Genomic DNA, 27374 nt, shown 5'->3' with positions numbered 1-27374 from the left:
CTTGAGCCCACTGATGCAGTTGTGTCCGCTTTTCAGTTACACATCAATGATAGAGATGCTGAGAAGTGGACACAAGCGGATACAACTGCATCAGTGGGCTCAGGCCCTAAGTAATGTGGAAATCCTAGATTGGATCGTTGAAAAATTGCCTGCTATTAAGTACAGAAGTTTGGAATCCCAAAGAAATTTACTGAACTCTGTAAATTAGAGGTTACCAATTAAAAAAAAAAAGGTTCTTACTTTGGTGATTCAATAAGAATGCAATGAAACAACCAGTGCCTCATGGTGCCAGCTGGGAACCTGAAAGGGGGTTCTCCTTAGTTTAGGTCCTAGGTTACCAACATGTTGTACCCCTGGGGTTACTTGGTTTGGTTTTAGGCAGAAAAGGATTACGATGAAATGGGGTCCTAGGCAAGATAGCACTTTCTGCACGCTGCAGCTGATCACCTGTTATTTTTTAGTTAGATTTGGTGGGGGCGAGCATCCACCGGGCCCCTAGACACTCTCCAGGACCTAGGTAGCTGCCTAGATTTGCCTTATGGATGACTCCCCAAGTAAGAATGCCATGGAAGTGTTTTCCCCTCCCAGAGGAAGAATTATACGATGGTGTTCTTTTACTCCTCAAAAAAAAACAATGCTATGGAGGTGCTCTCCAACCCCCTAAGGCAGAATGCTACAAAGGTGTGTTCCCACTCCACAAGTAAGAAGGCTATGGAGGGGTTTTCACACTGCCCAAGTAAGTATACTATGGAGGTTTTCTCCTACTCTCCAAGATGGAATGCTATGAAGGTACTCTCCAAGATGGAATTCTATGAAGGTGTTCTCCTACTCTCCAAGATGAAATGCTATGAAGGTACTCTCCAAGATGGAATTCTATGAAGGTGTTCTCCTACTCTCCAAGATGGAATGCTATGAAGGTGCTCTCCTACTCTCCAAGATGGAATTCTATGAAGGTGTTCTCCTACTCTCCAAGATGAAATGCTATGAAGGTACTCTCCAAGATGGAATTCTATGAAGGTGTTCTCCTACTCTCCAAGATGGAATGCTATGAAGGTGCTCTCCTACTCTCCAAGATGGAATGCTATGAAGGTGCTCTCCTACTCTCCAAGATAGGACGCTATGAAGGTGCTCTCCTACTCTCCAAGATGGAATGCTATGAAGGTGCTCTCCTACTCTCCAAGATGGAATGCTATGGAGGTGTTCTCCTACTCTCCAAGATAGAATGCTATGAAGATGCTCTCCTACTCTCCAAGATGGAATGCTATGAAGGTGCTCTCCTACTCTCCAAGATGGAATGCTATGAAGGTGCTCTCCTACTCTCCAAGATAGGATTCTATGAAGGTGCTCTCCTACTCTCCAAGATGGAATGCTATGAAGGTGCTCTCCTACTCTCCAAGATAGGACGCTATGAAGGTGCTCTCCTACTCTCCAAGATAGAATGTTATGAAGGTGCTCTCCCACTCCCCAAGATGGAATGCTATGAAGGTGTTCTCCTACTCTCCAAGATAGAATGATATGAAGGTGCTCTCCTACTCTCCAAGATGGAATGCTATGAAGGTGCTCTCCTACTCTCCAAGATGGAATGCTATGAAGGTGCTCTCCTATTCTCCAAGATAGGATGCTATGAAGGTGCTCTTCTACTCTCCAAGATGGAATGCTATGAAGGTGCTCTCCTACTCTCCAAGATGGAATGCTATGAAGGTGCTCTCCTACTCTCCAAGATAGGATGCTATGAAGGTGCTCTCCTACTCTCCAAGATGGAATGCTATGAAGGTGCTCTCCTACTCTCCAAGATGGCATGCTATGAAGGTGCTCTCCTACTTTCCAAGATAGGATGCTATGAAGGTGCTCTTCTACTCTCCAAGATAGAATGCTATGAAGGTGCTCTCCTACTCTCCAAGATGGAATGCTATGAAGGTGCTCTCCTACTCTCCAAGATGGAATGCTATGAAGGTGCTCTCCTACTCTCCAAGATAGGATGCTATGAAGGTGCTCTCCTACTCTCCAAGATGGAATGCTATGAAGGTGCTCTCCTACTCTCCAAGATGGAATGCTATGAAGGTGCTCTCCTACTCTCCAAGATAGGATGCTATGAAGGTGCTCTCCTACTCTCCAAGATGGAATGCTATGAAGGTGCTCTCCTACTCTCCAAGATGGAATGCTATGAAGGTGCTCTCCTACTTTCCAAGATAGGATGCTATGAAGGTGCTCTTCTACTCTCCAAGATGGAATGCTATGAAGGTGCTCTCCTACTCTCCAAGATGGAATGCTATGAAGGTGCTCTTCTACTCCCCAAGATGGAATGCTATTAAGGTGTTCTCCTACTCTCCAAGGAAAATTGCTATGGAGGGACTCTCCTACTCTCCAAGATGGAATGCTATGAAGGTGCTCTCCTACTCTCCAAGTTGGAATGCTATGAAGGTGCTCTTCTACTCCCCAAGATGGAATGCTATTAAGGTGTTCTCCTACTCTCCAAGGAAAATTGCTATGGAGGGACTCTCCTACTCTCCAAGATGGAATGCTATGAAGGTGTTCTCCTACTCTTCAAGGAAAATTGCTATGAAGTTGCTCTCCCGTTCCCCAAGGTAGAATGCTATGAATGTTCTCTACCATTCCCCAAGGAAGAATGCTATGGAGGTGATTTTCCCTCCCCAAGGAAGAATGCTATGGAGGTGATTTTCCCTCCCCAAGGAAGAATGCTATGAAGGATGGTGCCCTCCCACTGTCAAAGTAAGATAGAATGCTATGGAGGTGCTCTCCCATTCCCAAATTCCACATTGGCAAGATTTGATTGTTCTGTTCCTTATGGTCCTACAGTCCTCTTCCTGTGTATGTCTGTATTATATTTCCTGTTATATATCACAACTACTATGCTACAGTAATTAAACCAGACCCAGCATGTGACACATGGATAGCACAAGAGCTTTACCTGTTTGTTTACAGCAAAACCAAAGCCAACATCGGCGAATGAACATCTAAAATGAAATAAACACAGGAGTTATTAGCCCCACGGCTTAAAAACACTGTCATAACAGAAATATGGAGGCTGCCATAGCTGACCTTCAAAGCCACAATAAGGCTATAGATTTCAAGGAAAGCCCTGTTTGAGATTAAAGCTATAGAAAAAATTATTTATGTCATGAGTTTAACAATTTCAGTTCAGGTTTGTTTTCAGGCAGATGATCACCATAACAGCCAAGAACATCGCATTAGTAAAGAATAAACTTAATAACCCCCCACCCCCCCACCACCACCACCACCACCACCACCATGTTCCTCTCACTTCAGGTGGTGAGAAGTTTCCACCATAAATTGAGACAACCCCTCTCTCCCATTTTTTTCACAACTCTGTGAGTTTTCCTTTTCATCCATCTTGGGGGTTTATTCTGTATGTCCTCCACATCCTTAGCACCCCTCATAGTTGCAGGTAGTGATGAGCACAAATTTCACATAGACGCATCCTAATTCGCAATTACGATGTGAACTCGTAATGCAAAATTTCTGAAAAAATTGTAACTAATTTTGTTTGTAATTGTAATCTTTCGTAATATCACATCATTTTCTGGTAATTTTGTGCCGACTTTAGCAGTTAATAGCAAAGCTCCCATACATGCGATTGCCACCAAAATTGCTACATATGTTAAGAAGAGTGGGTAGAAGTCAAAATAAGAATTTTTCAAAAAGGCCTTGTAGTTTTTGAGAAAATCAATTCTAACAATACAAAGGAAAAATGTTTTTTTAAGCTGTCATTTTTCTGGGTTTGAAAACCATTTTTCATTTGCATTTTTAGTTGATAATTTCAATGTTTTGATTTGTTCCCACTATTCTTTTTATCATGTATCATATTTATATGTAGCAATTTTGGTGGTAACTGGCAATAGCATGTATAAGAGCTTTCCTATGCACTGCTTGGCACAAAATTAGGCAAACATTACACAAAATTACAAATGATTGCACAAAATTGATTGAATTTACAAATCGTAATTATGTTTGGGCGTACATGCGTTATTTGCAATTAGCTGATTATGATCATCATTAGTTGTAGGTGTGTAATTGTGTAAGCTGCAGTAAAGTGCCATCACCACTAGAGCTCCTGAAATCCATGAGAATTCTAGAGGTGGACTCACCTGTAAACAGCTATTTCCACGCGTGTCTATCTTCATGGCTTCTGTGGTATGTGAAGAGGAACCACTGTGTTAGATGAGGCTGCAATAAATGAATGACACCTCGTAATATATATTTATTTCCATTTCAATGTCAAACATTTCTGTTCTAAAATAAATTTAAATTAATAAATGTGATTAAAATAATTAAAATGATCTGGCATGGCAGTTTACTACACTTCATGACAACGGTATTCTGGTTATGTTAGATACACACCATTCAATTTCCTATCAGTTCAACGTGGAACTGATAATTTCCACAATGTCCAATTTGCTCCCGATTGATTAAGGGATCGATTTTCAGATCACTACTGCATAAAATCAATCCCGTTATCGATCGGGAGCAGATTGGACATGGCAGAAATTATCAGTTTGACTGTGTGTACCTAGCATTAGAGTATAGACACCTCAGACACGCCCACCTGGCAGCAAAAGTAATTAATTAGGTGCAGAAAATAGGAGCCATTGTAACACATTTTTTAAAACGTCAATAATCCTTTGTTGCCAGCTTTTATTTAACATTTTTACCTGAAAAGTAAGCAAACTAAAGTCATTTCACTTTAATGTCCATCTCTAGGCACAGATCTAAACATACTATATACTGTACATACCTCGCAACATTTTGAGATAAGAAATATGGACACTTTAAGACACACCCCTGTCACACCTGTAACCACGCCCCCACCACACCCCTCACCATTCATATCACAAAGAATCAAAAGATGTACTTCTATCATTCAAACCACACTGGTCCTTCCTGTCATCATTAATATGTCTTCATTTTAATATTTGAAAATAAGAACTATATCAATTTAATTGGTGGGAATAAAGTTTAGAGTCAGTTAAACAAATTTCAGTAAAAATAAATGCATATAATAACACACATTTGTACATCAGTTTTGAAAGAGTATCAAATAAGGAAGAAAGAGGAAAAGAGAGATTTGATTCCCAAAGAGGGACTGTCCCTCCAAAAGTGGGACAGTTGGGAGCTATGCATCTGATATCTTTGTTATCAGAGCAGTCATATGTTAGCTTTTTATGTGTCATAAATTACATAGTTACATCGTTATTTGGGTTGAAAAAAGACATATATCCATCGAGCTCAACCAGAGAACAAAGTACAACACCAGCCTGCTCTGTCACATATCCCTGTTGATCCAGAGGAAGGCAAAAAAAAAAACCCTTACAAGGCGTGGTCCAATTAGCCTCAAAAGGGAAAAAATTCCTTCCCGACTCCAGATGGCAATCAGATAAATTCCCTGGATCAACATCTTTGGGCAGTACCTAGTAATTGTAGCCATGGATGTCTTTCAACACAAGGAAAGAACCTAAGCCCCCTTTAAATGCAGGTATAGAATTTGCCATAACTACTTCCTGTGGCAATGCATTCCACATCTTAATCACTCTTACCGTAAAGAACCCTTAAATAAATGGCTAAAACGTTTTTCCTCCATGCGCAGATCATGTCCTCTAGTCCTTTGTGAAGGCCTAGGGAAAAAAGCTCATCCGCCAAGCTATTATATTGCCCTCTGATGTATTTATACATGTTAATTAGATCCCCTCTAAGGCGTCTTTTCTCTAGACTAAATAAACCCAGTTTATCTAACCTTTCTAGGTAAGTGAGACCTTCCATCCCACGTATCAATTTTGTTGCTCGTATCTGCACCTGCTCTAAAACTGCAATATCTTTCCTGTAATGTGGTGCCCAGAACTGAATTCCATATTCCAGACGTGGCCTTACTAGAGAGTTAAACGGGCAAAATTATGCTAGCATCTCGAGTTTTTATTTCCCTTTTAATGCATGCCAAAATTTTGTTATCTTTAGCTGCAGCAGCTTGGCATTGAGTACGATTATTTAACTTGTTATCGATGAGTACTCCTAATTGTGTTTTGACATTTTGATTAAATGACCAGAAGCAGAATACGGTATTTAGTTTTTAGACTGGGTATTGCTGGAACTTGTATTGCATCATCTCCACTGTTAAGATTGCATGCGTGCTGGCACAGTCTGAATCTGAGAGTACTAGCCCATAGCATTGTCTGCCATGCAAGAAGTGGCCAGTGTCTAGACTCCGGACCAGGTATAGTACATGTTATACTTCTGATAACGATTAATCAAGGAGGCTACACACAAGCAGAAACAAGTGTCTTTCCAGATCTGAGGAAATATTTGTGCCCTAAGAGGGGCTTATTCTTATCTTCTTTGCTGGCTCTATAACCGTACTGATATTAACCCTTTACATTCCAAAATTCATGTACTCATGTATTTTTGCACAATGTATTATTACTCCAAAATGCGCATGAAACCTATAACTAGGGCTTTACAACATTTACTGTCATGGATTACACAGTAAGCAGGGGCGTAAGTAGAAATCACTGGCCCCCCTGCGAAACTTTGGATGGGGCCCACTACCCCGACTACCCGCTTTCTGCACAGGTAAACTGAAAACCAATGTTATTCAATTGCCTAGTGCACACTTGAATGTGTTTCCTATGCAGATAAAAAACGTACAGCAGTGAAGCACTGCACACATTTTCTCTATCAATTACATTATCATCTGTGATAAAACATGCATATTTTCACACATAAAGACACACGTGGTATGCAGAAAATGCATACAGAAAACCAACAGACGAGTGTGCTCCCAGCCTCAACTTATTACACTCACTCTGTCCATCTCTGATGGAGCAGAACTGGCTCTGTAGACTCCTCAATAGAGTTGGGCCGAATCTCCGATTTTAGGTTCGCGAACTTCCGCGGAAGGTTCGGTTCGCGTTAAAGTTCGCGAACCGCAATAGACTTCAATGGGGATGCGAACTTTGAAAAAAAAAATTATGCTGGCCACAAAAGTGATGGAAAAGATGTTTCAAGGGGTCAAGGGGGCATGGCGGAGTGGGATACACGCCAAAAGTCCCCGGGAAAAATCTGGATTTGACGCAAAGCAGCGTTTTAAGGGCAGAAATCACATTGAATGCTAAATGACAGGCCTAAAGTGCTTTAAAACATCTTGCATGTGTATACATCAATCAGGTAGTGTAATTAAGGTACTGCTTCACACTGACACACCAAACTGTTCACTGAACAGAACAGGTATACAGTGGCGGGTTCACTGAACAGAACAGGTATGCAGTGGCGGGTTCACTGAACAGAACAGGTATGCAGTGGCGGGTTCACTGAACAGAACAGGTATACAGTGGCGGGTTCACTGAACAGAACAGGTATGCAGTGGCGGGTTCACTGAACAGAACAGGTATGCAGTGGCGGGTTCACTGAACAGAACAGGTATGCAGTGGTGGGTTCACAGTACAGGTATGCAGTGGTGGGTTCACAGAACAGGTATGCAGTGGCAGGTTCACTGAACAGGTATGCAGTGGCAGGTTCACTGAACAGGTATGCAGTGGTGGGTTCACAGTACAGGTATGCAGTGGTGGGTTCACAGTACAGGTATGCAGTGGTGGGTTCACAGAACAGGTATGCAGTGGCAGGTTCACTGAACAGGTATGCAGTGGCAGGTTCACTGAACAGGTATGCAGTGGTGGGTTCACAGTACAGGTATGCAGTGGTGGGTTCACAGTACAGGTATGCAGTGGTGGGTTCACAGAACAGGTATGCAGTGGCAGGTTCACTGAACAGGTATGCAGTGGCAGGTTCACTGAACAGGTATGCAGTGGTGGGTTCACAGAACAGGTATGCAGCCAGGAACAAGCTAAGCCTAACTAATCTTTCCCTATGAGAGACAGTCTGCAGCAGCTCGCCCTACTCTCACTAATGCAGGCACACGAGTGACCATAATGGCCGCCGCTGCCTGCCTTATAAAAGGGGGGTGGGGCTCCAGGGGCTAGTGTAGCCTAATTGGCTACACTGGGCCTGCTGACTGTGATGTAGAGGGTCAAAGTTGACCCTCCATGGTGCATTATGGGGCGAACCGAACTTCCGCAAACATTCGCCTGCGGGACGCGAACGCGAACCACGGAAGTTCGCATGGAACCGTTCGCAGGCGAACCGTTCGGCCCAACTCTACTCCTCAACCATCCCTGCATTACACAGCACGTAGGGAGGGGTAGAGAGGTTGGGTGCTGGGCATTGTATAGGAACTGTCTACAAATCTTTGTCTGCAAAACCTTGCATGATTCCTTATCAGTGGCTGAGCAGATGCAGTCATTAGAACAATTGTGTAGAGAGCTGAACGTTTTTTCTCTACGTGCCCTTAGTTGTCAGTCTCTCAGAACAGAGAAAAGAAACTTCTCCCCCCATGGGGCCCACTGAGGCTTCTGGGCCCCCTTGTGGATGCATCCCTTGCAGGGTCTATTGTTACGCCCCTTGACAGTAAGGACCATTTCAAAAGAAGGAACCCTACATGCCTGGTGTTGTGGTGAATTAGCATAACGCAAAAGTATGGCAGTTTCTTGGCAAAATGAATAGACTCCCATTAATAACATTAATGGTTTGGATGGATCTATTCAATTTTATGATAAATGTATGCAAATATATGCAGCTTGAAAATGTAAAAAGCAAATGCTGCAGGGGCTGCATTAAACTGAGTCAATTTCAAACTCATTAAAACTATAATAAAATTTGCACCAATTACTTGCACCTCACTTACTACTCCTGATCAAAAGCACTGTTCTATGAGAGGCCACTTATACTGGCCAGTGGTGTGCAGTAGGAAACACAAAAATGGGACACCGAGAGCCTAATATAGTGTAGTATATTCTGGTAAATGGATGTGACAGAGCAAGTATACAGTATATTAATACTCACAAACCAGGGTTACCGTCCAGGCAACCACTGTAAAGGCAGGTGGGGAGATTAACCTGTCCCCACTCAGGATTAAGAAGTCACTCTCTGTAGATCGGAAGAAGAAAAGGGGCTATCACCATCCACCAAGGGTGGACTCAGGTAACATACAAGCAGACATAGGAGCCAAAAGGATAAAAATCGCTAAAATTGTTAAAATAGATTGACTATCCCTACTGCACACCGTAAGGTACAAGCAGACAGAGGAGCCAAAAGGATAAAAATTGCTAAAATTGTTAAAAGTAGAGGAGGCAGTGGTGGACTTGCCTCCTCCAAGCAGACACAAGATATTATAGTTATTATTCAAAAAATGTTTATTTACGTGCTGTGCAAGGCGTTTCGCAGGTATATACCGCCTTATCAGGCTATAAACGGAGCATATAACTATGGAGGTCTGGTTCAAAGCAAAGCGCCTCTGCTTTGAACCATACCTAGTTATATGCTCTGTTTATAGCCTGATGAAGTGGGATATACCTGTGAAACGCATTGCACAGCACTTTGGAGTATGTAAAAAAACATCTTGTGTCTGCTTGGAGGAGGCAAGTTCACCACTGCCTCCTCTACTTTTAACAATTTTAGCAATGGTTATCCTTTTGGCTCCTCTGTCTGCTTGTACCTTGCGGTGTACAGTAGGGATAGTCAATGAGATGCAAATAGCTCCGAGTTGATGCAGGATCATTCAAATTTTGTATGCAAATGTATCAACTCAAAATTATTTGCATCTGACTATACCCTGTGTGGTATTAATGGATATTTTATACAGAAAGCATAAGCCCGTTTTGTTTTTGTTTTTTTCGTTTATTTTTTTGTTTTTCATTTTTTTTATAACACAGAAGAATGCAGAAAAGAAGAGCTTTGAGTCATTGCTGTGGAAATTTCACTCCTCTTTGATGGACTTTTCAGAAAACTAGCAGCTGAATTTACTGTTTACTGGTTTCCTGCCTCAGGCAAGTGTTTACATACAGTACAATTTCCCCAAATTACAAACACCCAACTGACAAAGGACCCCTCCTCATACGAACAGCCTGAAAATGTGAAATTTGATTTTGTTGGAACAAGGAAAATATATATATATATTTTTTAAAAAAGGCTTAGTAGTTTTCGAGAATATTAGTTTAAAAAAATTTGAAGAAAAAGTGTTTTTTTAAACTTTGCTGCAGTGCAGTGAGGGGACAGGGGTGACACAGAAGGTAACACAGAAGGCACAGTGACCATAGAGGAGGTACAGGGGACAGAGATGGCAGTTCTTCGACTTAAGAACCAATTCAGGTTAAGAATGAACTTACGGTCCCACTCTTGTTCATTAACTGAGAACTACTTGTTTACTTTTTAAAGTGAACCTAAAATGCAATCACACTAGATAGAGCACATCCAAAATATATGTCACTTCAAGCTATATTTTGCCCAGCCTTCACACACTGTCTTGGCAAAAGTGGAGTAGTTGCCCACTTGCCCAGAGCAATCAGTCAATCTCCTTGTTTCATTTTACATCTGAAGTCTGGTTGGTTGCTTTTGAGCAACTTCAGTATTCTCTCTATCTGTCTTTCTTGATAAATTACTACTCAAACAATAGAATAGCCTAAAAAAACTGCATCAGATCAGGAAATAATGTAAACAATAGTTGAATCCTTTATTGAGTAGCTTGATTAAAAACATCTAAAGGTGGCCGTACACTGGTCGATTTGCCATCAGATCGACCAACAGATAGATCCCTCTCTGATCGAATCTGATCAGAGAGGGATCATATGGCTGCCTTTACTGCAAACAGATTGTGAATCGATTTCAGCATGAAACCGATCACAATCTGTGGAGCTGCCGCCGCCGCCCTCCCGCATACATTACCTGATCCGGCCGGTGCGAGTCCCCCGGTCTCCGCTGTCTTCTTCTCCGCGCTCTGCTTCAGCTTCACTGAACTTCCTATCCGTGGAAGTTTAAACAGTAGAGGGCGCTCTACTGTTTAAACTTCCTGCCGGGACAGGAAGAAGTGAAGCCTGCCGGACTCGGAGGCCAGCGTAGAAGGAGCAGCGATGACAGCGAGGACACGCGTCGGCGGAACAGGTAATGTATTGCCGCTGCATTGTGTCGGTTATCAGGCATTCGAACGCCACTATCTACGCACTCTCGACCCGCCGGCGATCGAGCAAACTCTTTCGCACATACAGGAACGACGGGAATCGACGGGAATGACCAATTTCGGACAGAAATCAATCGTTCAGTCAGCGTTTGCGTAACGATTTCATAGCTGTAAATCGGCGGGAAAATCGGTAAGTGTATGGACCCCTTAAAAACATCCATAGAACCATTAGGGCAGGGTGTATATAAATTTATATTAATAAATTAAACAATAATAGCAGTTGAGCAACCTGGACAGGAAAAGGTGATGAATCCAATGTGCAATTATCAATTTCTTAATAAACAATTGAGCAATAAAGTACAATATACATAGAACTTCAAGAAAATAGTGCAAATCAATTGTCCAAGTAAGGACCATAAGGATTGCAACTTGTCAGGAAACAGAATGGAATAAAGTGCTAAGTGCTGCTAGAGATAGATAATCCAGGTAGGGAAATAGAAATAGCAAAGAAACCCAAACGTGAAAATAGACAGTGAATGAGTGAAGAGTGATCAGTAGAATAGACTGAAGTAGGTACTGTCACAAGGCAGTAGTGTGAGGAAAGTGCTGGGCTGATCCCTATCAGGAAGTAGAGTAGGCTCCGCTGTCCACCCTGCCACTGACTTATCGTGATTCGCCAATTAGAACTGACTTCCTCAGAGAACTGATAAATTAGCCTATTGAGTAGGAAAGCAGCCAGTTCAATAGGGCCCATACATACATGTATCAAAATAACTGAATACAACTGACAGAGAGCAATATCAACCACGGTTTAGAAAACGTGCCAACAACAACCATGAAACACAACAATGTATAAAGCTTACAGTAAAGAGCATGAAATGTTCTTCATTTCCAGAAAGTTGTGTGTGAACATCCATCCATATAAGGTATGCACAAGAATGTGTGACAAGTCCCTTTATTGTGGCTACATTAATAGTCAATGTATCAAAACAAAATACAATGCTGGAATGTTGCTGTTATCTTTCATCATCCCCATGTTTATATGGTGTTTAGGTGTTTCTGGACAATGACAATGGCCAGATGGGTACATATTACTGTCATTTGCTGAAACAGTCACCTGGCAAGAGAAATTAATGGTGGGCAGGGGCGTAGCAATAGGGGTTGCAGAGGTTGCGACTGCATCGGGGCCCTTGGGCCAGAGGGGCCCCGAAGGGCCCTCCCTCAACTACAGTTTTAGCTCTGTACTGGTCCTGTGCTCATAATAATCACTTCTATAGATACTTTGAATAGTGATAATCATTAACAAACTGTTACCCATCCTCTTCTTGCACCTGACACTGTAGTTGCCAATGGCAGGTTTTGGTGCGCCGTATCAATTGTTATGTATAGAGTGCTTGGGGTGCCCCAATGTAAAACTTGCATCGGGGCCCACAGCTCCTTAGCTATGCCACTGATGGTGGGCTTTCTATTTTTTGTTGCTGATGTGTATTAGGTTTTAAATTCTTTCAGGTATGGGCAAGGGAGAATGAAGCGGGCATTCGGCCATTTGTAAACCCCTGCTTTTCACAACCTTGTGTGTAAAGCCCCTCTTAGCCCCATACACATGCTCAACAGCGGTCTTTTATACAGCAGAATTATCAAAAGCTTTTATTGTGAAACAAGTTGTAACAACTAAAAAAAATTGTTTGCTATTGTTCAAACTTCAAACAGCTGATAAGACTGAAAAGACGTCAATCCAACTGTTAGGTTGATGTCTTATCAGACTTATCAGTTGTGTGAATAGCAAACAATTTTTTTTGGTTGTTTCAACTTGTTTCCCAACAAAAGTTGTTTGATAATTCTGTTGCATAAAAGACCGCTGTTGAGTGTGTGTATGGGGCTTTAGCTACAACCTGCTTCTTCTCAGATAGTTCAGTAAAATATGTGCGGCAGTCACAGATAACAGTATTTTAAAACCTTACAACGAACTGCTGAAATAATGGCCAGCACTCTCAAGCAACTGACATCCACTTTTGCTAATCCTGTCCCAGCTCCATCATCTGAACCTGGTGATGATCCTGGTATGATTTCTACCCAATAAACTCTATAACCCTAATTTCTTGAAGTTTGTTACACTGAAAGTTTATTGCCTGCCATTTAACTAAGATTGAACAACCTATTCACAAACCTAATTCACCTCAGTTTTCATACATAGCTATGTAGAGGGAAGGCTCTGGATACTATAGAGCCTTTCTGGTCCTGGGTCCATCCCGTCGTTCCTGCATCGTCCCCAGTTGAAGTGACTTGTTCTTCTAGGTCTTTGGCACTCCTTGGCAGCCTTCAGAAATACTTGCATCCCCAAGTACTTCCAAAGATGAGTGAACCCATGCTGAGCATGCGCAGCCTGGACTCAAGCATGTGCAGTACGGGTGTGCTCTTCTTTGGAACTACTTAGGGATGTGAGAATTTCCGAAGGCTGCCAAAGAGTGCCGAAGACCTAGAAGAGCAAGTAACTTCAACCTGGGACAATGCAGAAAGGATGAGAAGGACTGAGGACCAGGAAGGTTCTATGGTATCCAGAGCCTTCCCTTTACATAGGTATCCACATAAAGAAGAGATGGATTCTGGCACTCGATATAAATGGCACTTTATTAGAACACGATAAGTTACAACTTATAAAACCGACAGTGTCGACAGCTGTATCACGAGTTCCCACGCCTCCTCAGTACACACAAGCCATGGCGATGGGGCGGGATGACATCATCGACGTCGTGACGTCATCGGGAGTCCCGATCCACCCCTCAGCGCTGCCTGGCGCTGATAGACCAGGCTGCGCAAGGATTCTAGGGGGGGGGCGGCACGGCACAGCAGATAGCGACAAATCGGCGCGGAGCGGCGGCGATCGGTGTGCTCACACAGCTAGCAAAGTGCTAGCTGCGTGCAGCAAAAAAAAAATTGTGCAAATCGGCCAAGCAGGGCCTGAGAAAACCTCCTGCGCGGCTTACCCCGGACTACGTTCGGGGTTACTGCCAGGTAGGTTAAAGAGAAACCATAACCAAGAATTGAACTTCAACCCAATCAGTAGCTGATACCCCCTTTCCAATGAGAAATCTTTTCCTTTTCACAAACGGATCATCAGGGGGCTCAGTATGGCTGATTTTGTGTTGAAACCTCTACCACGGTGTGATGTCAGCGTCTCACAGCACTGAGGTACTGACATCACACAGTGGGAGCCTTGTTGCATTGTGGGAAATAACAGCTGTTTCAAACTGTCAAAAAAGCAAGCAGCCATTTCCTTCCAGTGACATCACCTGCCAGCAGTAAAAATGTCACCATGTGATAAATGTCAGAAAGTAAATTAGGGAGAGGAAAGATTTTACAATGGACAAACACTGACTAAATCATTTATATATAATTGTAAAAATTAAGCACTTTTTATTACATTATTTTCACTGTACATTATGTTCCTCTGTAAGTTTGTCTTTGTTTTCACTTGCTTTAAATGATTGTATATAACATTATTACAGAGTTTATAGTATGGGTATAGCACAGTAGTTGGTGTTATTTCTAATAGTAACTCTCAAGCACCCAGAAACTACAATAATTTGACGTCACCCAATCCCCATAAGTAGTATAATAATCAATGATTGATTAAGATGAAATAGGACCTGAAGCAAAGTAGTAGCTTTCGCTCATTCTGATGGTCCTTTTGGCAATCCGAGGTAAGAGACAGGATAGAGAAAAAGTCAGTTGGACCTCCTGAAGCTCACTAGGCCCCAGGCCCCTGTCTAGGTTGCCACATTGTGGATGATGGTCTTAATGGGAAATCCCTCTTTTGTGAAGTTTCACAGACTAATTGCAATTACAATTCTGATCATGATTAAAATTTCATGGGTGATCTTAATTTCAAGTTATGCAAATTTTGTGTGGGCACGAGGTATCACAATTTTCATTTTTGCAGTAATGCATTGAAGTCCATGGGAATCTATGGGAATGAGGAAACACATTTTTTGCCTTTTCATACAAATGCACTGAAGTCTATGGGCATTCAAAAGCTATATTTTTGCAAAATTATGATTGATTACAAAATTAAGCACCATAATTACAATGATGTGCAAAATACATTTCAAAATAGTTTGACATTTCACATTCCAATTTCACATCCTGATTTTGAATTTTGCTGCGAAATTACTACTATGAGAAATTCTAGCTTATCACACCACACAAGTGCCAAATAACAGAGATTCCTCATTCTACTAGATTGACGTTACTAGTGTTTACTAGACTAAATATTGTCTAGTCACTGTAGTTTAGTCTCTTTCTGCTTTTTCTTGTGAATATATCCTATATAATCATTTCCATGTGTCCGCTGATCCTGGCGCGCATTTGTGGCACGCAGGCGGACTTTGCGCAGCAGTCACAGGAGTGCACACGTGCTGATCTTGGCCGTGCGCAAGCATCTTGCCCTTGCATGCGTTTGAGGAGGCTTTGCGGTCAATATGCGCGAGGTCGCAGGCATGCACCTGCTGGCCTAGTGCCTGTTAATGGGCGGGTGTTTTATACTAATATATATATATTATTTTCATTTATTTTTCAACCACACTTCCATCGCAATCTTCATGCTATGAAAACTAATGTGCATGTTATAAAGTTCAGACTGAGCTCTACGTTATGCCCCCACTTCTACTGTATCCTGGCCAAGCCCCCGCCCAGCACCAAAACACGCCCGTCCCCCATAATCCAAAACACCTGAGGCCCCCCCCACTCTACTGACAGTAGACGAGGGCGAGATACTAACTTCTTCGCAAACTTGATCCCAGGAAGGCCCCCGACCTGGATGGGATATCATCCCTCTGCCTAAAAACCTGAGCTGACCAGAGGGCCCCTGTTCTCTCCACCCTGCTCACAAAATACCTAACGGAGTGCAAGGTCCCATCTTGTCTGAAAAGGTCCACTATAATTCTGGTCCCTAAGAATCCAGGTGCTGCAGATCTCAATAACTTCAGACCAATCACTCTTACATCAAATGTTATAAAGATCTTTGAAAAGCTGATCCAGTCCCACCTGAAACTCACCACCAAGGAACTGACAAACCCTCAGCAATTTGCCTATAGAACAAAACGCCGCGCCGAGCCGCCCCCCCCCCCCCCCAGACCCCTGCGCAGCCTGGCCTATCAGTGCCAGGCAGCGCTGAGGGGTGGATCGGGATTCCCTCTGACATCCCGATGTCCATGACGTCCGTGACGTCATCCCGCCTCGTCGCCATGGCGACCGGGGAAGCCCTGCAGGAAATCCCATTCTGAACGGGATTTCCTGCTTACTCTGATCGCCTCCGGCGATCAGAGTGGGTGGGGGGATGCCGCCGCTCAGCAGCTATCATGAAGCGAGCCCTGGGCTCGCTACATGATTTGAAAAAAAAAAGAAAATAGTGCTGCGCTGCCCCCTTGCCGGCGGAATTGGACCGGCAAGGAGGTTAACTTCTATCCATAGGGTAGGGGTATGTGACATTTCTCAAGAGTGCCTACATCTGAGGACCCCATGAAAGTTTTGCCCAGGGGCCCCCATGATCTCTAGCTACGCCACTGTCTGCCACTATAGACTCGATTCTATGCCCTTCCATCATTGTTCGGCAGCAAACGCCTCTGGAAGGGATAAGCACAAGCTAAAGAGGGTCATCAAATCCACAGAGAAGATCATAGGAACCTCTCTCCCTTCTCTTGACTATATCTATTCCTCCGGATTGAAAAAAAAAGTGTGTACCAGGCATTAGTAAAACAGAGGTGCAGACAATTCAAATCAATTCACATCCTTCCTGTCCTGTCTGGCATATTAGTCATGTATTAGGTGACTACTGGAAACCAAATACTGTATACAGTATTATCATGGCTGTCAAAAAAGTGAGCTTTGAACTTCAGGAAATCCTAGGTAATTGCACGTTGACATGCATAGGGAATTTTTTACGATATTAATTTACAAAATGGCTTGAGTAGCAATTTTTTATGACAGTGGAGTCACACTTTAAGGTGTTAATCCATGTAGTGTAGAAAAAGCATGCCACACATATATGCTAGTCATATGCTACTGATCACGTAATCTTTGTGTAACTTTAGTAACATTTCTCATTCATAAGCATCATTAGTTCAAACTGTACAAACTGGCCGACTCTGCTCAGCTGCTGGTCTGACTGTGCAAAGTTTGTAAGCAGATTGTGGTGTTTGCTATCCGCTGTATTGTGCCCAAATCAATGAAAGATCATTTCTGAGTACTTACAAAAAAATCTTTTGCCTCTATAATATGCCCCACAGCACTACAACATGGTAAAGAAATCTGGATAGTGCTGAGAGGAGTTACCGGTAGAATATATTTTGGGTTCTCTTACTGCTGTCCGAATCCCTAGTGGAAAGACATTCTCCACTTTCCTATTCCTGGGATCTCTGTGGTTTTTACATGATCCCTAATGGCAGGGCTGCTTCTAGACTTTTTTTCCACCTGAGGCAAACTTGTAAAAAAGTTGTCAGTGGGCGACATTGCAGGAAGTGATGCGGAGAGCGGTGGAACGCAAGTAAGGAAGTAAGGTAATTGTTACCCGCTTGCTGCCGGCTTAATTAAATTTAGCAAAAATAACTGGAGGGGGAGTGTGGATGGGGAGCCCCAAGTGAGGGAGGGGGGTCTGACCCCCTCGCCACAGCTATGCCCGCTGTTCCCCCTTCCTGGCTGCTACCCCCTCCAGCTCGGCACCACCCCCCACCCACGGCCAGGCAGGCATCCCCCCCCCACACTTCTGCCGTCTGAGGAGCCTGCCTCACCCGCCTCATGGGCGGCCCGGCGCTGCCTAATGGTTCCAGGAACAGGACATGAGCTTCAGGTCAGGTCAAGAGGTGGAAAAGGAACATTTTCTAAAATAGGGACACAGACAGCAATAAAAGCCTCAAACAGATCAAACCCCTCTCTTCACTTTTCCATCACTAAAGCAATAATTTTCTAAGATAACCCTTTAAAGTGTCACTGAAGCAGAAAAAAACTTATGATATAATGAATTGTATTTGTAGTACAGATAATTAATAAAACATTAGTTGCATAGAAAGGAGTCTCGTACTTTTATTTTCAGTTAAATAGCTTTTTTGTTTATAACATTGCATCATTCTGTCATATTTGCAATTCCAAACCACACTCTATATTTTAAACTATGAAACAGAGCAAAGCTAATGACCCTATGAACTCCCCTGCAGTAAAACCTTATCTGCAGCTTCCTCTCACTGTTTCTTTGATGTTTAAGTGCTTCAGAAAATAAGACCATCTCTGATCCAAGTTGTGTCGAAGAGCTTAGAGAAGCTGTTTTACATAAATAACAACTGAAGTTTCTTAATTCTTCCTGCTCTGGAAACAATGAGACTGTTCTTTGCTACTAATGTTCTATTTCTTAGCTGTACTACATGTACAAATCATTACCTCGTAAGTTTATTTTCACTTCAGATTCCCTTTAAGTATTTAGTACTAGGAGCAGTACGAGGATTTATCGGCAGCAGAAGACGATGCCCGGCATGCATTAAAGAAGATGGAATACAATTACCGGACTGTTTCTCTTCTGTGTCTTGCGCTGGTGGATGAAGCTGTTATTTGCAGACCAGCAGGAACAATGAGCGTTTTACCGAGGACAGTTCCTCCTAGTACCATCAGTTCCCTCCTCCCATACTTTACAATCCTCTTTACATAATGAATCCTAGATAACACAGCTTTAGCGATATTTAGACTTTATTCCATTTCCTGGTGTTCTTACAGCAATTCAGAATGCTGTTTCTGGGAACTCCCGAGTGATATTTCTATGATATTTACAATGATGAAGTACTGGCACTGAACGGCGCAGTACAAACACTTCTGGTAAATCTGGTTTTGCTTTTACCTTATGTGGGCAAAGTATACTGCTCAACTACAGACTTCTGTTTGTAGTGGATGACAGATAGCGGGTTTTTACGGTGTTTTTTAAGAGATAATAGGAAACATGAACAAAAGGTATTTACAGCACCAAGATGAAAAATGACTTCACAGCAGCCCACCAGTATTAAGGCCCGCCAAATGTACCCAGGTTGCAAAATCACGGAAACGATCAATCGTGGCTTACAAAAAATCAGCAGTCGTCGGAAAATTGCACAGTGGGTATCACTGTGCAATTGTTCGATGACTGCTGATTTTTTTAAGCCTCGAGTGATCGTTTCCGCGATCTTGCGACCTGGGTACGTTTGGTGACGTTCGACGATAATGACCATCATGGTGATTGAATCTTTAACCCCTTGCGTACCAACATTCTCTGGCCCTTTGTTGGTACTGCAAAACAACGGTTCCCAACAAATCACCCCACATACCCACCGCTCCCGCTGGTCATGCCACTCCTCCACCCTGCAGGCCCCTCTCATAGTGACGGCAGAACTGTGTGCCCCGGTCAGGAGCCACTTTCATTGGCTCCTGACCTTGTCAATCAATGTAAGCCAACGTAAATGGCTCACAGTGATCATGCAGTCAGGAGCCAATGAAATTCGCTCCTGACCGGCTCACAGACCTCTGCTATCATATTGATGGCAGAGTGAGTGAGTTTGCGGTGGGGATAGAGCGCAGCAGCCAACTAGCAGGACGTAGATTTCAACTGTGCTGGTCCGGAAGCAGTTAACCACTTAAAGACTGCAGTCATAAAACCCCTTAAGGACCAGAGCCTTTTTTTCCATTCAGACCACTGCAGCTTTCACGGTTTATTGCTCGGTCATACAACCTACCACCTAAATGAATGTTACCTCCTTTTCTTGTCACTAATACAGCTTTCTTTTGGTGCTATTTGATTGCTGCTGTGATTTTTACTTTTTATTATGGTCATCAAAAAAGACATGAATTTTGTCCAAAAAATGACTTTTTTAACTTTCTGTGCTGACAGTTTTCAAATAAAGTAAAATTTCCTATACATTTGAGCGCAAAAGTTATTCTGCTACATGTCTTTGATAAAAAAAAAAAACATTCAGTGTATATTTATTGGATTGGGTAAAAGTTATAGCGTTTACAACCTATGGTGCAAAAAGTGAATTTTCCCATTTTAAAGCATCTCTGCCTTTTCTAACCACCTGTCATGTTTTATGAGGTGCTAAAATTCCAGGATAGTATAAATACCCCCCAAATGACCCCATTTTGGAAAGAAGATATCTCAAAGTATTCACTGAGAGGCATGGTGAGTTCATAGAAGATTTTATTTTTTGTCACAAGTTAGCGGAAAATGACACTTTGTGACAAAAAAAAGGAAAAAAAAAGTTTCCATTTCTTCTAACTTGCGACAAAAAAAATGAAATCTGCCACGGACTCACTTTGCTCCTCTCTGAATACCTTGAAGTGTCTACTTTCCAAAATGGGGTCATTTGTGGGGTGTGTTTAATGTCCTGGCATTTTGGGGGGTGCTAAATTGTAAGCACCCCTGTAAAGCCTAAAGGTGCTCATTAGACTTAGGGCCCCTTAGCGCAGTTAGGGTGCAAAAAAGTGCCACACATGTGGTATCGCCGTACTCAGGAGAAGTAGTATAATGTGTTTTGGGGTGTATTTTTACACATACCCATGCTGGGTGGGAGAAATATCTCTGTAAATGACAATTTTTTGATTTTTTTTTACACACAATTGTCCATTTACAGAGATATTTCTACCACCCAGCATGGGTATGTGTAAAAATACACCACAAAACAAATTATACTACTTCTCCTGAGTACGGCGATATCTCATGTGTGGCACTTTTTTGCACCCTAACTGCGCTAAGGGGCCCAAAGTCCAATGAGTACCTTTAGGATTTCACAGGTCATTTTGCGACATTTGGTTTCAAGACTACTCCTCACAGTTTAGGGCCCCTAAAATCCCAGGGCAGTATAGGAACACCACAAGTGACCCCATTTTAGAAAGAAGACACCCCAAGGTATTCAGTTAGGAGTATGGTGAGTTCATAGAAGATTTTATTTTTTTGTCACAAGTTAGCGGAAATTGATTTTAATTGTTTTTTTCACAAAGTGTCATTTTCCGCTAACTTGTGACAAAAAATAAAATCTTCTATGAACTCACCATACTCCCAACTAAATACCTTGGGGTGTCTTCTTTCTAAAATGGGGTCACTTGTGGGGTTCCTATACTGCCCTGGCATTTTAGGGGCCCTAAACCGTGAGGAGTAGTCTTGAAACCAAATTTCGCAAAATGACCTGTGAAATCCTAAAGGTACTCATTGGATTGGACTTTGGGCCCCTTAGCGCAGTTAGGGTGCCAAAAAGTGCCACACATGTGGTATCGCCATACTCAGGAGAAGTAGTATAATATGTTTTGGGGTGTATTTTTACACATACCCATGCTGGGTGGGAGAAATATCTCTGTAAATCACAATTTTTTAATTTTTTTACACACAATTGTCCATTTACAGATATATTTCTCCCACCCAGCATGGGTATGTGTAAAAATACACCGCAAAACAAATTATACTACTTCTCTTGAGTATGGCGATACCTCATGTGTGGCACTTTTTTGCACCCTAACTGCGCTAAGGGGCCCAAAGTCCAATGAGTACCTTTAGGATTTCACAGGTCATTTTGCGACATTTGGTTTCAAGACTACTCCTCACGGTTTAGGGCCCCTAAAATGCCAGGGCAGTATAGGAACCCCACAAGTGACCGCTTTTTAGAAAGAAGACACCCCAAGGTATTCAGTTAGGAGTATGGGGAGTTCATAGAAGATTTTATTTTTTGTCACAAGTTAGCGGAAAATGACACTTTGTGAAAAAAAAACAATTAAAATCAATTTCCGCTAACTTGTGACAAATAAATAAAATCTTCTATGAACTCACCATACTCCTAACGGAATACCTTGGGGGGTCTTCTTTCTAAAATGGGGTCACTTGTGGGGTTCCTATACTGCCCTGGCATTTTAGGGGCCCTAAACCGTGAGGAGTAGTCTTGAAACCAAATGTCGCAAAATGACCTGTGAAATCTTAAAGGTACTCATTGGACTTTGGGCCCCTTAGCGCAGTTAGGGTGCAAAAAAGTGCCACACATGAGGTATCGCCGTACTCAGGAGAAGTAGTATAATTTGTTTTGCGGTGTATTTTTACACATACCCATACTGGGTGGTAGAAATAGCTCTGTAAATGAGAATTTTTTGATTTTTTTACACATAATTGTCCACTTACAGAGCTATTTCTCCCACCCAGCATGGGTATGTGTAAAAATACACCCCAAAACACATTATACTACTTCTCCTGAGTATGGCAATACCGCATGTGTGACACTTTTTTAGCAGCCTAGTTGCGCAAAGGGGCCCAAAGTCCAATGAGCACCTTAGGCTCTACAAGGGTGCTCACAATTTAGCACCCCCCCCCCACACACACACATGCCAGGACTGTGAACAAACCCCACAAATGACCCCATTTTGGAAAGAAGACACTCCAAGGTATTCCATGAGGGGCATGGTAAGTTCATAGAAAATTTTATTTTTTGTCATAAGTGAGCGGTAAATTACATTTTATGAAAAAAACATACAACAATTTCTGCTAACTTGTGACAAAAAATAAAATATTCTATGAACTCACCATGCACCTCACGGAATACTTTGGGGTGTCCTCTTTCCAAAATGGCATCATTCGTGGGGTCTGTCCTGGCATTTTAGGGTCTCTGCAATCATTACATGTATGGCCAGTATTAGGAGTTTCTGCTATACTCCTTATATTGGGTATACGGGTAATGCACTCTGGACTGAAAGGAAAAATTACAGTCAATCAATCAATCAATCAATCAATGTGGATGAAAAAATATCTGCCAAAAAAATGTGGGAAAAAAAGAGGGGAAGGCGTCTGCCAGGACATAGGAGCTGCCACCCAAAAACGTCCACCCACTCAGCTCGTATGCCCTGGCAAAGCCGATTTATCCATTCACACTGATCGATGTGGATGAACAAATCATTGCTAGAGTTCTTTTTTTGATACAAAGTGCTTGCCAAAGCATAGGAGCTCCAACACCACCCCTCAGCTCATATGCCTCGGCAAACGTATCTTTTTTTACTGCGGAGGAGAAATCTCGTCCTGCAGCGCTGCATGCACCGACTTGTGTGTAATCTGACAGACACACAATGCTTCTGTCAGGATGCACCATCAGTGCTGCAGCTGGTTGGTCGGTCGGTCCACCTGGAAGGGTAAAGGATGGAAAAAAAGAGAAAAACACACACACAAAAAAACAAGCAAGCAGCAAAGCAATAACTTCATTAACATCAACTTTTATAAACTTTAATGAACATTTTTACCCCAAACATTAACATTGGGAACCAAACATTAACTTTTTTGCTTACCTGTTTTTTTTTTGTTTTTTTTCTCTCTTACCTTTCTGAGGACAACCCTCTCGTCCCCCATGGGACAATGTGCAAATTGCAAATCGCACAGAGATGTGGCGAAGTACATTATGCACTTTGTCCCAAGTGAAAGGAGAGGTTTCTGGCAGCACTGTGTATTAGGGTCTCTGGAAACCTGATGTCTGGGTTCACACTGCATATTGGCGTATCCGGTGGGTCGCGCGCACCGCATCGCCCCAAACAGACCTTCAGGGAATACCGCTAGAGTAGCATTCGACAGTAATCGCATTCGGCCTAGTAAGTAACTACGTCGCTGTAGACTAACATGACTTCCGGGCCGACCCAAATTGCCGCAGAAGCCATGCAGTAACGTAGGCATGCACTAGCGTTAAGTCAAGCACTTCCGGCGTAGGGGGGGACTGCAAAGTGTGACTTTCGCTAGGCAATTTTCTCTAACGCATCACGCCAGTGTAAAATAGCACAGAGACCCTTGTGTGCCTACTGCTATGTCTGGAGTTCCCTACTCTCTAAAAGTGTATCTGCTCATGATACCTCTGAAAACACTCCCCTGGGCATAGGCCAGGCTGGTCAGGACACATGGGACAGTAAACAGAGGTGTCACGCCTTGTTCCAGCCCTGCTGCAGACACGACAACGTTTTCTTGGGGTGCGTTGATTTGGGGCACTCGGAATGGGAAAGGCATAGTGCCTTTCATGCAGCCGGCTAACTGCATTTTGGGGTTGGGCCACGGCACCTCTTGGATACAGGAGTTCCATAACGATGTCTTCCTGGAATTTAAGGAACGCTCCAGTTCTCCCAGCCTTACTGTAGAGAACGAAGCTGTTGTAAATACCCAATTGAATTAGATAAACAGACACTTTTTTATACCAGCGTCTGGTTTTGCGGGAAACTAAATAGGGTCCTAACATCTGGTCATTGAAGTCCACCCCTCCCATGTAAGCATTATAGTCATGGACGGCGAGGGGTTTTTCAGTGACCTCAGTTGCCCGTTGAATTTGGACTGTCGTGTCTGTGTGAATGGTGGACAGAAGGTAAACCTCCCTCTTGTCCTTCCATTTCACCGCGAGCAGGTCATCTGTACACAAGGCAGCCCTCTCCCCCCGTGCAGGCCGCACGGTGCCACAGCAGAGGATGCCTTCTATCTTTACATGCTGATAGAGGGCCACACTTGTGTAGAAGTTGTCCACATAAAGATGGTACCCCTCCTGGAACAAAGGTGACACTAAGTCCCACACAATCTTGCCACTGCTCCCCAGGTAGTCAGGGCATCCGACCGGCTCCAATTTTGAGTCTTTTCCCTCATAGACACTAAAACCATAAGTATAGCCTGTGGCCCTTTCGCAGAGCTTATACAGTTTCACCCCATACTGGGCGCGCTTGCTTGGGATGTACTATTTGATGCCAAGGCGCCCGGTAAAATGTATGAGGGACTCGTCTACACAGATGTGCTGTTCTGTTCAGGGGTATAAGCATCTGCAAATTTTGACGACATGTGGTCTATGAGGGGCCGAATTTTGTGGAGCCGGTCATAAGCATGGTGGTCACTTTGATGACAGGTTGTGTTGTCATTGAAGTGCAGGAAGCGCAGGATCATCTCAAATCGTGTCCTGGACATGACAGCAGAGAACATGGGCAGGTGATATATTAGGCGCGTAGACCAATAAGACCGCAATACATTCAATTTGACTAGACCCATGTTAAGGAGAAGGCCCAAAAAAGTTTTAAGTTAGGAAACTTGGAGTGGTTTCCACCGGTAAGCCTGGGCATAGTACTTATCCGGGTTGTCGGTGATGTATTGTGTGGCATAACGGTTGGTCTCAGCCACAATTAAGTCGTAGAGATCCTCGGTGAAGAACAGATGAAAAAAGTCTAGGGCCGTTCCTAGATTATCTGTCTCCACCTGGACTCCAGACTGGGCGGTGAAAGGGGGCAGTACGGGTGCGGCGGAACCAGGGGATTGCCAATTGGGATTTGCCAGCACCTCTGGAAGACTATGGGTAGTACGGGCCCGTTTTCTTGGTTGCTGCGACTCGGGTCTTAACCACTTAAGCCCTGAGTGTATTTTTACCTTATGGACCAGAGAAATGTTCACATTTCAGCGCTCCTCCCAATCATTTGCCAATAACATTACCACTACTTATCACAACAAAATGATCTGTATCTTGTTTTTTCTGCCACTAATTAGGCTTTCCTTGGGTGGTACCTTTTTGCTAAAAATTATTTTTTTTCTAATGCATTTTAATGGGAATATTAAGAAAAAAATTTTAAAAAATCATTATTTCAGTTTTCAGCCATTACAGTTTTAAAATAATACATGCTTCCATAATTAAAACCCACGTATTTTATTTGCCCATTTGTCCTGGTTATTACACCATTTAAATTATCTTGCTATCACAATGTATGGCGCCAATATTTTATTTGGAAATAAAGGTGCAGGTTTTAATTTTTGCGTCTGTCACTATTTACAAGCCCATAATTTAAAGAAATAACAGTAATATACCCTCCTGACATACATGTAAAAAAAGTTCAGTCCCTAAGGTAAGTATTTATGTGGTTTTTTTTTTTTTTTTACTTTATTCTATTATTTTTTCTAAATGCCAAAGTTTTATTTGGGCATTTATGGGAGAGAGTGGGAGGTAAGGGGTTAATTTTAAATTATGTGCAGGTCTCTTTATTAAAGAAAATGATTGTAGGTGTAATTTTACTTTTTGGCCACAAGATATCCTCAGTTATTAGCTTCCTGCGCATGCTTTTAGTACACAAACAGGAACTAATGCGTGTAAGTGTAAGTTTCAGTGTTTACAAATGACCGCAGGCATCTAATTGATGTGTGATCATGGACACGGGGAACTAGAAAAATGAATGGGAACTGCATTCCCATTCATTGATCTCCGGGCTAACATGTAGCAGTAAGAACTAGTGCGTGAGCACGTGAGAGCACGCACAGCAGCGATTGTAGCAGAGTTACAAATATCTACTCTCCTGAGGCTTAGATTAAGTTTTTTAGGGGAGTAGATATACTGTACTGTAAACATTAAGTGGTTAATGCACGTGCCACCGAACCAGTTTCAACTTCCCTTCTGGTGCTCACTGCTTCACCAGGGTCTACGGAAGTACTGGTGCTAGGTCCAGGAGATGCTGCGCTGCTGGTGTATGCCTCACCATGAAACCTCAGACCAGCGCTAGCACCACTCTGCTGCCCTTGAGGCAGATCCTGTGCCACCTGCGGTCCAGTGACATGGTGTGTGGTACGCCTGGCTCTAGCCGGGACCTCAACCTCGTTATCGCTATCGGTCAGCGAGCCACTGCTGTCCACAGGTTCGTACTCTGACCCAGAAGATTCGTCGGATGAGACGTCCCAATCGTCCTCATCCGACTGGGCCATGTACCTGAGAACCTCATCATCGGAATACCCCTTTCTTGCCATGGTGGGCTGCTAAATTTAGGGGGTATTCCTCTGAGACTACCCAGGAAAAAGAGCACCTACCTAGCAAAAGGGAGTACTTGCGGAGCAGAAAGCTGTGGTCACTGAGTTTTGAAAAAAAAAATCAAAACTGATCTTTACAGTGCCACAGCTATTGTACAGTGTTTTTTGCAGTGATCAGAAAAAAAATTTCTGTCACTGCGGTGGGGCGGGCTGAACGCAAGTGCAGGCGAACGATCAGGCCTGATCGGCAAACACTGCGTTTTTAGTGGATCCTAGTGACCCCAATATAGATCTGTGTGCGATCAGTAATGATCACTTACATATACTATATAGTACCAATGCTGATTAGCGACAGTGATGACGCTAATCAGCGACTAATTAGTGACTGGTGCGGTGGGCTGAGCGCTAACTGACACTAACACAGGGGCCTAGCTAACTGGCCTAACTGTTAACACTAGTGATACTAAAAACAATGTTTTTAGATCACTAGGATAGTGACCGGGGGGGGGGGGGGGTGATCAGAGGGCAAACAGACAGCAATGGGGGCAATCAGAAACAATCACAGACAATCAG

The 27374-nt window shown here is 43.0% G+C and overlaps 1 protein-coding gene across 2 annotated transcripts in view; it reads right to left on the bottom strand.

The window, feature by feature from the left end:
- LOC137517806 (E3 ubiquitin-protein ligase RNF31-like) overlaps positions 1-27374 on the bottom strand; it is a 68152-nt gene that overhangs the window by 35753 nt on the left and 5025 nt on the right. The window contains exons 1-3 of one of the 2 annotated variants that reach the window (XM_068234859.1): positions 18585-18631; positions 4128-4206; positions 2930-2975 (exon numbers count right to left, since the gene is read on the bottom strand). In XM_068234859.1, the coding sequence (XP_068090960.1) occupies positions 2930-2975; positions 4128-4163 (82 nt within the window). In that variant the 5' untranslated portion in view covers positions 4164-4206; positions 18585-18631. Of the gene's footprint in view, positions 1-2929; positions 2976-4127; positions 4207-18584; positions 18632-27374 lie in introns of those variants that run through there. The other variant, XM_068234858.1, reaches the window with a different exon arrangement.

This window comes from Hyperolius riggenbachi, chromosome 5 (assembly GCF_040937935.1).
Source record: "Hyperolius riggenbachi isolate aHypRig1 chromosome 5, aHypRig1.pri, whole genome shotgun sequence".
Lineage (NCBI taxonomy): Eukaryota > Metazoa > Chordata > Amphibia > Anura > Hyperoliidae > Hyperolius > Hyperolius riggenbachi.
This window is presented reverse-complemented; position numbering and strand designations above follow the sequence as displayed.